Genomic DNA, 17,178 nt, shown 5'->3' on the forward strand with positions numbered 1-17,178 from the left:
GTCTAATACTCTCTACAAAACCTTTCTACAAGACGTTATACACAAAGTCTCTACAGAACCTTTCAACAAGACATTTTACACAAATACTGACAAAAGCATTGGTGAGTAGGCTACTACACTACGTTTACTTAATGATTTATCCTTCACAAGGAAACCTGCCTCTCAGTTAGCCCCATATGTGCCCTCTTTCTACGCTCATTCTCCAAGCTACAGAATGAGCGTAGTGCTGAGGGAACATACTGGGGCTACCTCTCAGTCAGTCTGTCTATTCCTCACGTATGACTATCATAGCGTTTTTCACTTACCCTAAATGTGTGTGTGTGTGTGTGTGTGTGTGTGTGTGTGTGTGTGTGTGTGTGTTTTAGGCCGCATCCAGCTATCTAAATAGGTGACGGGTAGTCTGTGTGGTTAAATATCAACTTGAACAGGTGTCAGATCTGTACAGTCTGTAATCCTTCTAAAAGTCAGGTAGTGATTATTCTTTTGCTATTTTCTTGTAGTGTCTTAATGTTGATCTTGCCTCCTTTTAATTTGTTCTTAATCTTGTGTTTAATCTGGTTTAATATTATGAATGTTATTTTTATTTTGTTCTCTATTTTATGTAAAGCGCTTTGGGCTGCATAACCTGCATTTGATAAAAGTGCATACAAAAAATAAGAATCTTCTTTGGCCTATTGATAATCACCTGTCAGGAGAAGTGATTATTTCCTCTCCCTGTGGACTGCTGTTTTAAAAAACAGTGATCTGCATTGTTGAGGGTCAGGACATTCCACACTTGGGTGGCAGTGCTGTAGAAGGAGAATTTACCCATGTTTGTTTTTATAAGATGACGTTCTAGGGCACGGTAGTATTGTGGATTTGGGTGTTTTTAGGTAATTAGTCAGATACTCAGATATCTGTGAGAAGTAGCATCCAAAAATAAAATATGTTTTCCCTTTTGCCAATTGGGAGTACTGTATATGTTTGCAAAGTTTTACATGGATCAGTCCTGTGGTGCCAGAGATTACCTGTTCAAAGACAGACACACAAATGATAATCTCCGGCCTGGTAGAGATACAGTGTGAGAAGTAACATCCAAAACTAAAATTGTTTCACTTTTTTTTGCAGTGTGTAGAAATGGCGTGTGCCAGCAGTCTCCTGTCTGAAGAGCAGTTCCTGTGTTCTATCTGTCTGGATGTGTTCACTGATCCAATCACCACTCCATGTGGACACAACTACTGCAACACCTGCATCACACATTACTGGGACACTCGTGATGTGTGTCAGTGTCCTCTGTGTAACAAAACCTTCTGTAATAGACTAGAATTCTCTGTTAATAAAGTCCTCTCTGAGATGGCCGATCAGTTCAGGAAGTCAAAGCGGCAGAGACAAACTTCCAGCACAAACCCAGAACCTGCTGAACCAGATGAAGTCTCCTGTGACGTCTGTACTGAGACCAAAGCCAAAGCCCTGAAGTCCTGCCTGGTGTGTCTGACCTCCTACTGTGACACTCACCTGGAGCCTCACCTGAGACTCGCAGGGTTAAAACGACACAAGCTAATCGAACCTGTGAAGAACCTGGAAGACATTCTGTGCAAGAAACATGACAGACCTCTGGAGCTGTTCTGTAAGACTGACCTCATGTGCATCTGTCAGTTCTGCACTGAGTCAGAACACAAGTTACATAGAACTGTATCTCTGAAAGAGGCATATGAAGGAAAGAAGGCTGAGCTGGGAAAGACAGAGGCTGAAGTTCAGCAGATGATCCAGGAGAGACAAGTGAAGATTCAGGAGGTCAGACACTCAGTGGAGCTCAGTAAGAAAGATGCCGATACAGTCATAGCTGTCAGTGTGCCGCTCTTCACTGCTCTGATCAGCTGCATTGAGAGAAGCCAGGCTGAGCTCATTGATGTGATTGAAGAAAAGCAGAAAACAACAGAGAAACAGGCTGAAGACTTCATCAAAGAGCTGCAACAAGAAATCACAGAGTTAGAGAAGAGAAGCTCTGAGCTGAAGCAGCTCTTACACGCTGAAGACCACCTCCACCTCCTCCAGAACTTCACATCCAACACTCCTCCACCTACCAAGGACTGGACAAAGGTCAATGTCCATCAGTCTTCACATGTGGGGACACTGAGGACAGCTGTGGCTCAGCTGGAGAAGACACTCAGTCAAGAGATGGAGAAGAACCTGCATGATGCTGAGCTGAGGAGGATCCAGCAATATGAGGTGGATCTAACTCTGGATGCTGATACAGCAAACCCTTATCTTATTCTGTCTGAGGATGGAAAGCAAGTGAGTCTTGGAAATGTAAAGAAGAATCTCCCTGACAACCCAGAGAGATTCTGTACATGTGTCGATGTCTTAGGAAAACAAAGCAACTCCTCAGGAAGGTTTTACTATGAGGTTCAGGTTGGAGGGAAGACTGACTGGGATGTAGGAGTGGCCAGAGAGTCCATCAACAGGAAGGGAGACGACACACTGAGTCCCACCAATGGTTACTGGACTATAAGGTTGAAGAAGGGAAATGAGTACAGTGCTTCTGCTGGCCGTCTTGTCCTCCTCCCTGTAAGAGAGGAGCTCCAGAAAGTAGGAGTGTTTGTGGATTATGAGGAGGGTCTGGTCTCCTTTTATGATGTGGAGACCAGAGTTCATCTTTACTCTTTCACTGGCTGCACCTTCACGGAGAGACTCTATCCATACTTCAGTCCACATCTTAATGAGAACGGTAAAAACTCTGCTCCTCTGATCATATCTCCTGTCAATCACACAGATTAGACTAATCCGCACCAAAAGGTTGTTTTTCTTTCAATTTCAATTTGTATTCCTGTTTTCCTTTTAGGCTTCGTAATCACAAATTGCACAGGGCAGATTTGACGAATAACTTAAATATACAAAGCGATCACTAACACGTCACAACGTGTTGTAAGCTTGTAGATCTGCTGTTTCTGCTATTTTTGTAAAAAGTTTTTTTCAACATGGAAACGATTGACGATTATGCAAAACATAATTGCGATTATCTAAAATAATTATGATTAGGCGATGTAATAATTGTGACAGGCCTAGCAATGCTACGCTTTGTGAGCTTGTTGATCTGCATTTTTTGGTGAAGAGATTGTTTTGTATGGGGGGATGGGTCTGTTTTACGTATAGTGGGTATAAACTGTGATTTGGGTGTTCTCTAGGTTACAATATGTCACATTGATGACCTTGACCTTGATATAATACTGTATATGTTGGTGTTCATTTTATGTGGAATTATGACAACATGTTTTGAATGTACTGTATGGGATTTGCTGGTGAGGAAGATTCTGATGTTTGAATGTAACAATGAAAAATACTATATTGTTATTGGGTTGATTTACACTAAATGTTCATGGGGAAATTATCCAGTGTGTGCAGACTGTTTTTCTTTCCAACACATGGTATTTTACTGTTTGTATGTACAGTACATGTTTAATGTATTATTTATTATATATTAACTGTCGTGCAGAGACATGGCGTCCCAGACAGTGTATTCCTAGAACTTGAAATGTCCTTTATTGTAACACTTGGGTCATTTAAACATCTGCCTCACACTGTGACAGACAATAGCCTACATGCAGAGACCTTTGGAACAGTGGACCGTCTGAATTATGGGTGGGCCCTGGGGTGGGTCCACTTTTTGGACTTTAGAGCTACTTTCAAAATGACCAGCTTAACAAGATCTAGCCACCCAAAAATATAATAATGCCATTGCTGAAAATAGTTTAAATATGGAATAGCGGGGCTGGCGTTACATATTATATAAGACAAATGCCCTTGGAATGGGAAGGGGGACAAATGGAATAAGATTTGTTTTGTATTTAATTTGTAATGCTACCGACGTTTGAGCACAGCAACATTCTTGAAAACAAAATATTGCATTGTGGGTTTGAGCTGACGGGCCCTTTTTGATGTCAATCAATCAAGTCACCTTAATTCAAGTGCTAGATGCCATAAATAGTTTTTTTTTTTAAATCAGGTAATGATCACAGGTGATCTACCTGCACAGGCTTTGTGATCTACTGGTAGATCGCAATCTACTTTTTGGCACCCCTGAAGTAGGGTGTCAAGAGGGTTTCTGCCCAACAGCCTATAGCTGTCAGTCAGTCACTAGCAGCTATAGGGAGAAAAAGAGTAGCCTATAGTTGTGGGACCAAGTGGTTAAGGTCAGACCAGGGGTCAAATGGGCGTAGTTTGAACTTGACCCCAGGAGGGAAGAATGTTTCTTCACACACACTCACACGCACTACAGCCGTACAGCGAGTCATCATGTCATGATAAGAGCGATGATTACAAACTACAGTCAGAACTTCACTTCAGTGTCTTGCCCAAGGTCAGGACACTTCGAGTCTTCGACATGTGGACAGGAGGAGCCGGGACTCTAAGTGCCGACCCAGGGATCATTGGACGACCTGCTATACTTCCTGAGCCGGCTGGTTGAACTATAGCCAGACCTGTTCCTAAATATCATTATCAGGTCATTATCCGTATCGAATTGATAGAGCAGCTCTGAATAGGCTATAGACTTACTTAAGGCCCTCCTCCCACAGGCCACAACTGATTGGAATGCCCAGCTCTTGCGCCCACGCAGAGATGACCTAATGTATTAGTCAGGCCCGTGCCACGGGGGGACAAAGGGGGGTGTTTGCCCCCCTAAATCAACCTCTTTGCTCCATTAGATCAAAAGTGATTTTTTTTAGTTACAGACAAAACAATGGTACATTTCCAGGCATTCATTTAAATTCCATTGCTTGAAAGGAAGGAAGTAAGGATGCATCTTAATACAGGATGCAGCAGCATCTTAATGATCTCCCATCTAGAACTGCAACATTCCTCACCTATAGGCCATCCTTGGGTTGGGGAGGGGTGCTAATGTCATTGTTGCAGTGGTCAGGGTGCTTAAGTGGGCAGCTTAGCTACTGTAACTATAGCCTATTTATTTGTTTGTAAAAATGTCAATAATAAAATGTAATTTTACTTTGTGTTCTGGATTGGTTTTATATTTGGCAATTTTGGCAGTGCCATTGATTGATAAATTGCAGCATTTGATGTGTGTAGTTCTTTATCTAGCCTCTTCATTTTTTATCTCAAAGTGCACCAGATTGAAGCATTTTCACTGGGGAAAAAAAAGATCTGGAGCCTGATATTAGTTCATCATTATTTCAAGTGTTACCAATTATTTTAAGCCTATAGAATCAAGCCTTCCAGGATCCTCTAATGACCATAAAAACCTTTTATTCTGTGAATAAATGAAAATGAAAAACGCTAAACAAAGAGCTTTTTTTTATCATAATAATTCAATATGCAATCTTGTTGTTTGTTTTCTCACAGAATCAGAGGTGTTATGGTCATGACTCACTCAGGATCCTGCATGGATTGATTCTAGACATTTATATAAATAAATATTTCAGTAAATCTCTATGGGAGAGTTTTCAGTTCCATAGCTGCTCCCCACTGTATTACACTGTATCATGGCTCCCCCTAGTGACCGTTTATGGTACGTGCAAAGGGCACGTACCATAAACAGGTAGTGCGCATGCGCACAACCCTTATGCACACACACACACACACACACACAGCTAGCTGTTTGCGCTCGTTTTGAAAACACTTTAATAATAAAAGTAAAACGTTTGAAAACAGTGTCGTCGTTAAGCATCTCAACCCTGAAACACAGCAGGTAAGATATGAACTGATTCACAGCTTGTTCTTACTACATATATCTTTTATAGTATTGACTCATCTTTTAACATGGAACAACGTATAGCTACATGACTATAGTCATGTAGCCTTAATTGTTCCATGTTAAAAAAGCAGATATGAGAAAAATAGGCTACTATAGTAGCCTATTATTCTCATATCTGCTTGTTAGTTATACATTATTCTAAACAAGCAGTAGTTAATACTAGCAGCAGTAATATTATTGTAACTCGCTCCTCCAAAGGGAGCTAGCTCTCTTGGCTGCGTTGCCTGCCTGCTCTGCTGAGAGAGAGAGAGAGAGAGAGAGATGAACATTGCATTCTCAGTATGTAGAGTGGGTACATTTCAAACGAATGCACAGGTCAATAATACAAAAACTGCTTATTTGAGGATGAAACCACGACAAGCACTAAGACTTGTTTATATCAGGGTCCACCATTTTCAATTCATCAGAACATTTAAAGACGTACAGAAAAAGATAAAAAAGGGAAACGTTTTTTTATTTTTACGGAGGCCAGTTTCAAATTGAAGACCCCCGTAGGTTTTGACCTATTGTGTTGTGCACCTGCACACACCATTGAAATGTAACCCAAACCCTAACAAACACCTATTGTAACAAGTCTTAACACAAGACTCCTTGAAACCAAAGTGTTTCCAAATAGATGAATTGAATTGGTTGTAGTTTTCTTGTTGACCAAAGGGTGTCTTTCTTTCACTCATCTGGGATAGATCTGAAATAAACATCTCACTGAGCTTTAGGAGGCGGGAAAAGAGGGCGCCCCTTACTGTGTGAAGTAAGGGCGCTCTTATCGTCGTATACTCGTATATACACTAATGTATACTATGCCTATTTATTGCTCAGACACTATGACGCTGAATTCTTCGTTCATTGTCAATGGAAATTTAATTTAAAGGGCTTCTGTGTGGAGTTTGCATGTTCTCCCCGTGTCCCCTAGGGTAGGTACCCTCACAAAAAACATGCAGTAATCCTCGTCTCTAAACTACCTCCCCCTGGCCAGCCGGGGTGCCTGACAGAGGGGAAAGGAACTGGTTGGAATAACGTGTTCCTTCCACGTGCTACGTCCGGCTGGGGAATCTCTCCCCTGTCGGGTGTAAAGGAGCAACTTGGACACTCAGTCATGAAGGAAGCATGAGTTCAAGTCCATTGCTCCCCCCAGTTAGGCGGAGGGTGTGTAGAGCCCAGGATCACATTAGATAATTGACACAGGGTTGAAAAATGGGTTACAAAATCATGGGATAAAAAAATAGAAAAAAAAAATAGAAAAAAATTCCCACTCCACATCCCCAGTTGCCGGACTATAGGTCTCCAGTTATTAAAGTCCTTCCTTATTCACTTGATTTCAGATCAGAGTCCAGACTGCAGATGAAGAAGAACTCTCCAGACTCATAAGAACTATAATACCCATGATGCATCACTCCCGGGTGAAGATGAACTCTCCAGACTCAGCCAGGGACGTTTCTATTAAACAGGAAGCTGAAGACGTTTCCATTAAACGGAAAGCTGAAGACGTTTCTATTAAACAGGAAGCTGTAGACGTTTCTAATATTAAACAGGAAGCTGAAGACGTTTCTATTAAACAGGAAGCTGAAGACGTTTCTATTAAACAGGAAGCTGAAGACGTTTCTATTAAACGGGAAGCTGAAGACCACCCACACCTCGGTAAGTTGCATGTGCTCTTCCTTTCTTTTTTTGTTCTGTAGGGCTGCCACAATGTCTTAATTTCACTGTACAATAACAATGGCAAACTAGAACGTATTGTAACTAGTAGTATAAATAGTGCAAATTCAGTTTGACTTGGTATCTATGTCTGTGTGTCTGGGAGTAGATTTGCTTCCGGCTCATCAGATTGGGAGCATCTGTTATTATTCTAATTGTCATCAGTTACACACCTGCTTGCATAGCTGATGGTTGACCCTGATCAACTAAGTATTAGTTCCTGAAGTACAGAGGCTTAGTTCACTAAGTATAGACTATAGAGTGTTTAAGTACAGAGTACTATAGAGTGTTTAAGTACAGAGAGTTAGTTCACTCAAGTATTGAGTGTTTAAGTGGTTAACAATTTTCAAACAAGTATTTGTCTGCACTTTCTTACTCTTTACAAAACTGAAACATTATCATTATGTGTGACGCAACTTCTATCAGGTGTGGAAAAATACTTGCTTGGTAGCGGGGCAGATAGCAGTAATATTCCTTCACTTGCGGATACAAGCACCAAAATTGGCAGACATACTCCTCCTCTTTTCATAAAACCATCTGGCCAAATAAAATTTCTAGATGGCGGCCATTTTTCAAGATGGACATTGAACATACAGTAATCTTGCATTTCGCAATATAACCCCATAGACATGTCCTATTTGAATGATCTTGGTGTCAAATCATACATTTTTCACTATGTAGAATCCAAATTTGGACCCATGGACTTACTCACTGGCTTTCTTGTACCATATATCAGTCCCGGAAATCTTAATATTCTGCTAAATTAGAGGTTTGTGTTATGTCTGACTCGGGTAAAATGGATGGTAGTGTATATCTTAGTATTGTTAGAGGTTTATAGTTTGTGTGTGGGGGGGAGGGGTTATGTAATGTAGTAACTCAACAGAGTGGATGTCAATGCACAGTAGCTGACGCGGCTAAAATGCATGGTACCGTGGCGCTGTGGGATCACTCTTTGTCTAGTCTCTACCCTTTGACCTTTTCCACTTGGGTAACCCTGCCAGGAGTACAAGACTCCTGCCGACATAGCTCTGGGGGTCATGGAGACACTCAAACTGCCCCACCCGTCGAGGCAGGAGCCAGTCTTTTTTTTGCCTTTTTCTTTTTTCAAATTTTCTTTTCTTTTCTTTTCTTTTTTCTTTTTTTAAAGTTTTTTTTTTACATGTAGGCAGTAGGCCTATACTTGTTATTTATAGTACAATAGTATAGTAGGCCTATACTACAATGCTTCTAAACCTCACACCTGCAGTTGAACAGTGCCATGCAGGTCAGACCAAAGGAGTAGCATTTGCATCGACAGCAGCATTCCGACTTGCATCCACACTTGGTCAACTGTCAACTCTCTGCAATGGGTGGGAGCTCAGTCCAATCAATCTGCAACAGATCTCCTTTCTTGGTCCAGCCCCAGTTGGTGGGAGTCTGCATTTTTGGTTGACATACTGTTGACTGACTACAGATGCAGGCCGCTTGGTAGGAAGCACGCTTCATATGTTGCTTCAGTGCTGATCGGGTTGGAGGAATGGCTTTGTACGGCCTTTGCTTCCGAGCAAACAAGTTCAACCTCGCATCATTGACACCTTCAGCTGTGCTGGATCGGTCATACATCATGACCACGAACCTCTCCAAGGTTTTCAGGTCTTCATCATCCACTACAGGATGAGTTTGCTGAAGACGCCGGAAGCCTCATCACAAACATTCCAGGTTTGCCAAGCAGACGTCTTCCCTTTTCCGCGGAATGCTGAAACAACATCGCAGCCAGTGAAGGCATGGAAGAAGAGCATCCCTTTGCTCTTTTCTGCAAGAGTGCAACACAGGTCATGAACAGGAATCCACTTTAAGTTCTGTCTTTGGCCAAAGGCAACCCACAACTGCTGCAGATTGAGCTCCTGAAGTGCCTGCAGAACACTGACTGCGATGACAACAACATCTGTGTCGTTGGTTTTGACCATGATGACCTTGCTGCCTGCTTCTGTGGCATGCCTGGCATGCTCAAAGATCTGTGTGTCCGCTACTTCGTGACTGCATGGTGCCACCCCAGCCAGATTGATAGTGCTGTTGCTGATAGCCTCTTCTTCCCTGGTCACAATGACTACATTTGGTGAGGCCACACATGCTATCTTATCAGCCAGAAAGTTGAATAGCTCAGCTTTGTTGTCATTTCTTCTCATACGGTTTTGCCATTTTGTGGGAATTTTGCCCAAACCTGTCACCCTGCGTCTCACCCCACGTCCACACTTCAATCTAGTTTCAGCTTTCAGACTAGATGGCCGGTAAACATCAAACACAATGTCTGTTCTCTTGTACTTGGTCGAGTATGCTTTTATTGTAGGAAGGACATCAATCTTACCTGAGTCAGTCATAACACAATCCTCTAATTTAGCAGAATATTAGGTTTCCGGGACTGATATATGGTACAAGGAAGCCAGTGAGTAAGTCAATAGGTCCAGATCATTCAATACAACAAGTCTATGGTATTTTATTTCAAAATGCAATATTACTGTATATTCAATGGCGGCCATCATGAAAAATGGCCGCCATTTTTGGCCAGATGGTTTTATGAAAAGAGCAATGCCTAAGGAGTATGTGTGCCAATTTTGGTGCTTGTAAGTGAACGATTCTCATGTAATTTGCACTTTATCTGCCCCGCTATGGCCGACTGGCAGCATGAACAAGACATTTGGCACTGATCGCTTGTGAAATTTGCCCCAGACACACAGGTAGACCGATTCATAGACACAGTTCCAGACGTACAGAGCTACGCAGTTGAAATATTTTACATAGATTGTTAAGCTACCATCGGTCCACATTTCAAGCTTTCATTGTCAGAAGTGTTTCTGTTTCATGTTGTCATGCACTGAGTGGCATGACTAATTTACTTCCAAATCAGAGGTCGGGTGTGAAGTATAGTTTTGTAATTGTTTTGTAAATATTTGCTGTAACATCATTATTCATTTTGGTGTTAAACTAACTAAATATATTACTAAACATTACTTTTTCAGTATTTTTTGCTAAAATCTTTCAGAACAGTAATAACCTGTAGTTAAAAACGGTTTAGTCAATCTTATCTTGGTAGGTAATGTTTTATTTTGTACATGGAACATGGAAGAAGAATGGATTTACATTTTAGGAATCCAGTGTTGACCATCATGTTATGTTTCTGCTCCTAGACATCCTGCACATGGTTGTGTGTAAAGAGGAGGTTTCTCCTGAAGAGGAGAGGAGCCACAGTCTGCTCCAGGAGGAACCAGAGCCTCCACACATTAAAGATGAACAGGAGGAGCATAAAGAACAACAGGAGGAGCTTAAAAAAGAACAGGAGGAGCTACGTCAAAGACCAGAGGAACCTGTTGAGTCAACGCTGACAGTGAAAGGTGAAGAAGAAAATGTTGAGGATGATGAAGAAGACATATCTTCCCACTGCTCTGAGATTGAAGTTCAACTTGAATCTGATAAGGATGATGAAGAAGACATATCTTCCTACTACTCTGAGATTGAAGTTGAACTTGAATCTGACACTGAAGTCACTGTAGACAGTGGTGATTGGGAGGAGACCAATGAAGACGATGATGACGAACAGCATGACAATAGTTTCAGTGACTCAGGTTCCCTGAAGAAGCACCAGCTTGTCCACAATGGAGAAAAAACATTCCAATGTAAACATTGTGACAAGAGTTTCAGTCGGTCAGCTGACCTGAAGAGACACGTTTGTGTCCATACTGGAGAAAATCCTTTCCAATGTCAACTTTGTAGCAAGAGTTTTACTGTATCATCCTACTTGAAAACACACCAGCGTGTCCACACTGGAGAAAAACCTTTCCAATGTAAACATTGTGACAAGAGTTTCAATCTGTTAAAACACCAGAAGGCACACCAGCGTGTCCACACAGGAGATAAACCTTTCCAATGTCAACTTTGTGACAAGAGTTTTTATGATTCATCCTACTTGAAAACACACCTTCGTATCCACACTGGAGAAATACCTTTCCAATGTAAACTTTGTAACATGAGTTTTACGGCATCATCTTCCCTGAACACACACCTTCGTGCCCACACTGGAGAAAAACCTTTCCAATGTCTACATTGTGACAAGTGTTTCAATCGGTTAAGTAACCTGAAGTCACACCTTCATGTCCACACTGAAGATAAACCTTTCCAATGTAAACATTGTGACAAGAGTTTTGGTCATTCATCCTACTTGAAAAGACACCTTCGTATCCACACAGGAGAAAAACCTTTCCAATGTCAACTTTGTGACAAGAGTTTTAATGCATCATCCTACTTGAAAACACACCAGCGTGTCCACACTGGAGAAAAACCTTTCCAATGTAAACATTGTGACAAGAGTTTCAAACAGTTACATCACCAGAAGGCACACCAGCGTGTCCACACAGGAGAAAGACCTTTCCAATGTCAACTTTGTGACAAGAGTTTTGCTGATTCATCCTACTTGAAAACACACCAGCGTGTCCACACTGGAGAAAAACCTTTCCAATGTAAACATTGTGACAAGAGTTTCAGTCACTTACATCACCAGAAGGCACACCAGCGTGTCCACACTGGAGAAAAACCTTTCCAATGTAAACTTTGTAACATGAGTTTCAGCGATTCAAGTAATCTGTGGGGACACCTTGGTGTCCACAGTTCTCACAGGGCAAAACTTCAAAAGGTGTGACCAAAGTCTTCCCTGATGCATTGTCACAATGTAAACATTGTGACAAGAGTTTCAGTCAGTCAGTTAAACTGAAGTCACACGTTCTTGTCCACACTGGAGAAAAACCTTTCCAATGTAAACATTGTGACAAGAGTTTCATACGGTTAAGTATCCTGAAGTCACACCTTCGTGTCCACACTGGAGAATAACCTTTCAAATGTAAACATTGTGTCAAGAGTTTCAGCAATTCAAGTAATCTGTGGGGACACCTTGGTGTCCACAGTTCTCACAGGGCAAAACTTCAAAAGGTGTGACCAAAGTTTAAATATCTCAGATCACTTGCCATTGCTTTCACACCACTGCATTAAAAAAAAGTTTCCACTATTAATGAGCTCGCAGGGAAGATCAAATTAAACAGCTGTATGTTCGTAGGGAGTTCGATAGACAAGGACAATATTTATTTTACTGCTCCTATATTTCAAAACAAATATAGGTAAATTCTCCTTCTACAGCACGGCCACCCAGGCGTGGAATGCTCTGACGCCTTCCCTCAAAAAATGCAGATCACTTGCATCTTTTAAAACAGACCTGAAAGTCCACCTTTCAGCAGGCCCAATGAAGAGAAATGATCACTTCTCTTTTAAACAGGTGACCACGCCCCCTCATAACTGTCTCCCACTCTGTACATATAGCGTTTTATATTTTCCTGTAATGATATATTTTGTTGTTGTTACTGATGATATTGATTTTTTGTTGAGGGGTGCTAGTTCGTCCTATTGGGCTTTGTCTTTGTGTGAACACAAACACGATGATTTGATTGGCTGATCATCATGTCATAGAGATGATTTTATTTATTATGTACATATTGGGGATAAAAAGAGGGGGCAAAAGTGAAGACGCCAAAAGTGATTTGTAATGATTTGATTGGTTGAGCATGGAATGTGATGTATGAGATAGGAGCACCCCTCACTTCACACAAGTGTGATTGTCGTTACTGTATTCTTCATGTCTATGAATGGATTGCATAGGGTCTGAATGGAAACAAGACCGCAAGGACTTAAGTGTTTGACTGTACTCAACTCTGTGCTGTTTTTGATCCTTCAGCTATTGGTGTAGATTTTCATTTTACACCAAAATTAAAATCCCATTGAAAATGAATGGAGAATTTCACGTCATAGTGTCTGAGCAAATACTTTGTGTCTATTTTACGTTATGTTGATGTAAAGGTTTTACCAAATTGTACGGCTATTTCTTTGCATGAGGAGTCCAAGCTGCTTCTAGTCACCTGACAGGGGAGAGCTTCCCTGACTGGACGTAGCACGGGGAAGGAACACGTTATTCCGACCAGTTCCTTTCCCCTCCATCAGGCACCCCGGCTGGCCAGGGCGAACTAATATGAACTGCAGTTGCTACCAGTTCATATATTTTTTATTTTAGGTTTTGGGTTGGCAGCCCAAAAACACTTCTTCTGTGAGGAGGAACCCAAAACGCTACAGACTGCAGTAAAACCTGCAAGGAGGGTTTAAAATCAGCCCGAGAGGCTGGCTGTAGCTGGAGTTGTACTGAAGCTGATGCCACTAGGACTCAGGCCGGAGACAGTGGGGGGGCTGTAGTGTAGAATGCCACTGTTGAGAATAGATTACATTATTTGTTTTGTAACAGGTAACAACCATATGACTAGACAAGCCAGTTCAGGTGTTTTGGTGTCACTTAAACCAAGAACAAATATTCTTAAATCTTCTATTATCTGTAGATCAGTAATAGGTTGGAATGCACTACTAAAGTGTATAACCAATACAAATACAAAATTCATCTATAAAATTTAAAAGTTAAAAGAACACCTTATGTAAACCATACTGCAGTAACCCTGGGGAAAATAATAATTCAAATGTATAATTTGTTAAGTGATTTTTGCTATGTTTTTCTATGTTTTTTTTAAAATTTCTCATGTGTTTTATATTTTATATTTTATTTTAAAATGTTATGTTTTATTTTGAGTTAGTGTTTGTTAAATGTTTGTCTGTGTCGGACCCCAGGAAGACTAGCTACAGACGGCGAGGGCTGTAGTGTAGCATGCCACTAGGACACAGGACAGAGACAGTGGGGGCTGTAGTGTAGCATGCCACTAGGACACAGGACAGAGACAGTGAGGGCTGTTAAGCTGTAGCATGCCACTTGGACACAGGACAGACAGTGGTGTCTTATTTCAAAACACATCATGTACCATAGATTTACTTTTTTCTTATATTCTATTTGATAAAAAGAAAATGCAAATGTACTCTAGAATAAATATATCGATTGATTCATTGTCTAATAATACATTTTGATTTATTAATTGATTTACTATACAGTGTAATGAAGACACAGCACTGCTTTTTCCATTAGAGTAAGCATATTTGCATGGGCGGCGGGTGGATTTGGTACTTGGTATTTCCAATTTCCAATACTTTTACATCTATCTCGGATCCAAATATTGTACTTTTACTCCATTACATTTATTTTAAAACTTTAGTTTCTAGTTACTTTGTAGATTCAGATAATTATAACAAAACGTACAGTAACCACTTCAGTCTTCAACACTAGGATATACATTTTGGCCATTTGAAAATAGCCGATCTACAAGCTCGGTGACGCATTGTGAGCTTGTAGATCGGCTATTTTCAAAGGATGTTTATACATTTGACAACTTGAAATGGGACATATTCTTCACAATGACTAGCTTAATTACTTTTGGAACTTTAAGTTCTTTGAATACTTTGAATTCCGGACTTATACTGTCTTGTAACAGAGTAGTTCTACATTGCAGTATTGATATTTTTACTTAATAAAACATTTGAGTAGTTTTTCCACAACTGTAGATTGGATAATGTTCCCTGGCTGGAATTTTAGATGCTGGGGTTCTCAAATGGTTGTGTACACACATTCTGAGTTGTTGTCCCATAGCACTTACCCCACCCCCTTAGATAGCAATTCTAGTAGTCATAGCACGTCATAGTACATATGTGTAGCATAGTAGTATAGATGTATAGCTTATATGTATAGTTTCATTATAGATATTCCACTGTTACTTTCTTAGCTACGCATGTTTCATGATAAATGTCTTTATGTGATGTATTCCCATGCTTTTGTTCTTGCTTAATGTAAGTCGCTCTGGATTAAGAGCGTCTGCTAAATGCCTAAATTGTAAAATTGTAAATTGTAAATTGTAAATTGTCCAGCAGGTGGCAGTAAAGGGTTAACAGCTACAGTTGCTCAGTGAGGAAATGAAATCTGGTGAAACGAAAGGTAACTGCCTAACAGATAAAAGTTTGGTGGCAGCGAGCGACACTCTCTAGTCCTTAGAGTATAAGCTCTAGTCTAGTTAGTAGCCTACTCTCTACAAAACCTTTCTACAAGACGTTATACACAAAGTCTCTAGTCTACAGAACCTTTCAACAAGACATTTTACACAAATACCAAGCATTGGTGAGTAGCCTACTGCATTTAGTTGATGATTTATCCTACACAAGGAAACCTGCCTCTCAGTCAGTCTGTCTATTAAACTCTAACCCTGATTATTTTCCTCATGTATGACTATCATAGCGTTTTTCACTTCCCCAAAGTGTGTGTGTGTGTGTGTGTGTGTGTGTGTGTGTGTGTGTGTGTGTGTGTGTGTGTGTGTGTGTGTTGTAGGCCGCATCCAGCTATCTAAATAGGTGACAGGTAGTCTGTGTGGTTAAATATCAAAGTGAATGAACAGGTGTGAGATCTGTGAGAGTCTGTAATCCTTCTAAAAGTCAGGTAGTAATTTATTTTTTGCTATTTTCTTGTAGTGTCTTAATGTTGATCACATCTAGGGATGTGTAAATGTGTCCAAAATGAAAATCGATTTGTATAATTCAATATTATCAATTAATCGTTTGGAGGGGGGGGATTTTTATTTTATTTGTATGAACCCTACAAATAAAAAGAATCTTCCCCCCAAGGGGTACCTAAGTCAAACAAGTTTGGGAACCCCTGATGTAGTTGATTAACAATCATTTTAACTCTTGAGAGTTAATAAAGGTTACTAACTTCATCTTTTAAATGAGGACCACTGGTGGTCCCTGGACCAGTGTTGAGCCAATTGATCACAATAGCAACCCCAGCCTAGGCCTGATTAGGTAAATTCCCAACACCTGCTAAATCCTCCAAACCTGTATCTTGATTGGAATCAATCTCCACTCACACTCAGTCACTCCTCTCAGTCATGCAGCCACACAGACACATCCCGGGCACACTTTGGTAGGCCTGTCCTGTTTGGATGACAATATTGCCTTTACAACAGATTTTCATAAAAAAGCAAAAAAAAAATATATATATCGATTTTATTAATTTTCATAATCGATTTCGGGTCCTATTAACGATAATCGATGAATCGGACCCATCCCTATAGTTTAATCTGGTTTAATATTATGAATGTTATTTTTCTTTTATTCTCTATTTTATGTAAAGCGTTTTTGGCTGCATTTGATGTCATTATAAAAGTGCATATACAAAAAATAAGAAAATCTTCTTTGGCCTATTGATAATCACCTGTCAGGAGAAGTGATCATTTCCTCTCCCTGTGTGCCATGGTCTCTCGAGACTGACGGCCGCTACTGGCCTGCTGAAAGGTGGATTTTTAGGCCTGTTTTAAAAAACAGTGATCTGCATTGTTGAGGGAAGGGGTCAGGACATTCCACACTTGGGTGGCAGTGCTGTAGAAGGAGAATTTACCCATGTTTGGTTTTATAAGTGTGTAAGTGTTAAGGGGTTTTATAAGATCGTCGTTCTAGGGCATGGTAGTATTGTGGATGTGGTTGTTTCTAGGTAATTAGTCAGATACTCATATCTGTCTGATATTTCTGGTGATTATCAAGCATCCAAAAATACAATATGTTTCACTTTTGCCAATTGGGAGTAGCCTACTGTATGTTTGCAAAGATTCACGTGGAATTGGTCCAGTGGTGCTAGAGATTAGCTGTTCAAAGACAGACACACAAATGATAATCCCCGCCCTGGTAGAGATACCTGTGAGAAGTAACAATATCCAAAACTAAAATAGTTTCACTTTTTTTTGCAGTGTGTAGAA

At 40.6% G+C, this 17,178-nt stretch overlaps 1 protein-coding gene across 1 annotated transcript; it reads left to right on the forward strand.

Moving 5' to 3' along the window:
• LOC308336767 (E3 ubiquitin-protein ligase TRIM39-like) lies at window positions 1-2,916 on the forward strand. The gene is made up of 2 exons (XM_080794309.1): window positions 1-101; window positions 1,108-2,916. The coding sequence occupies exon 2, from the start codon at window positions 1,117-1,119 to the stop codon at window positions 2,755-2,757; it is 1,641 nt and encodes a 546-aa protein (XP_080650435.1). The 5' UTR covers window positions 1-101; window positions 1,108-1,116; the 3' UTR covers window positions 2,758-2,916.
• The last annotated feature ends 14,262 nt before the right edge of the window (window positions 2,917-17,178 follow it).

This window comes from Protomyctophum bolini (genome assembly GCF_963924005.1).
Source record: "Protomyctophum bolini genome assembly, chromosome: 21".
In the NCBI taxonomy this organism is placed as follows: Eukaryota; Metazoa; Chordata; class Actinopteri; order Myctophiformes; family Myctophidae; genus Protomyctophum; species Protomyctophum bolini.

Bases quoted from the DNA above. Each gene is read 5' to 3' on its own strand.
- LOC308336767 (XM_080794309.1), top strand. From the start codon at position 1,117: ATGGCGTGTGCCAGCAGTCTCCTGTCTGAAGAGCAGTTCCTGTGTTCT.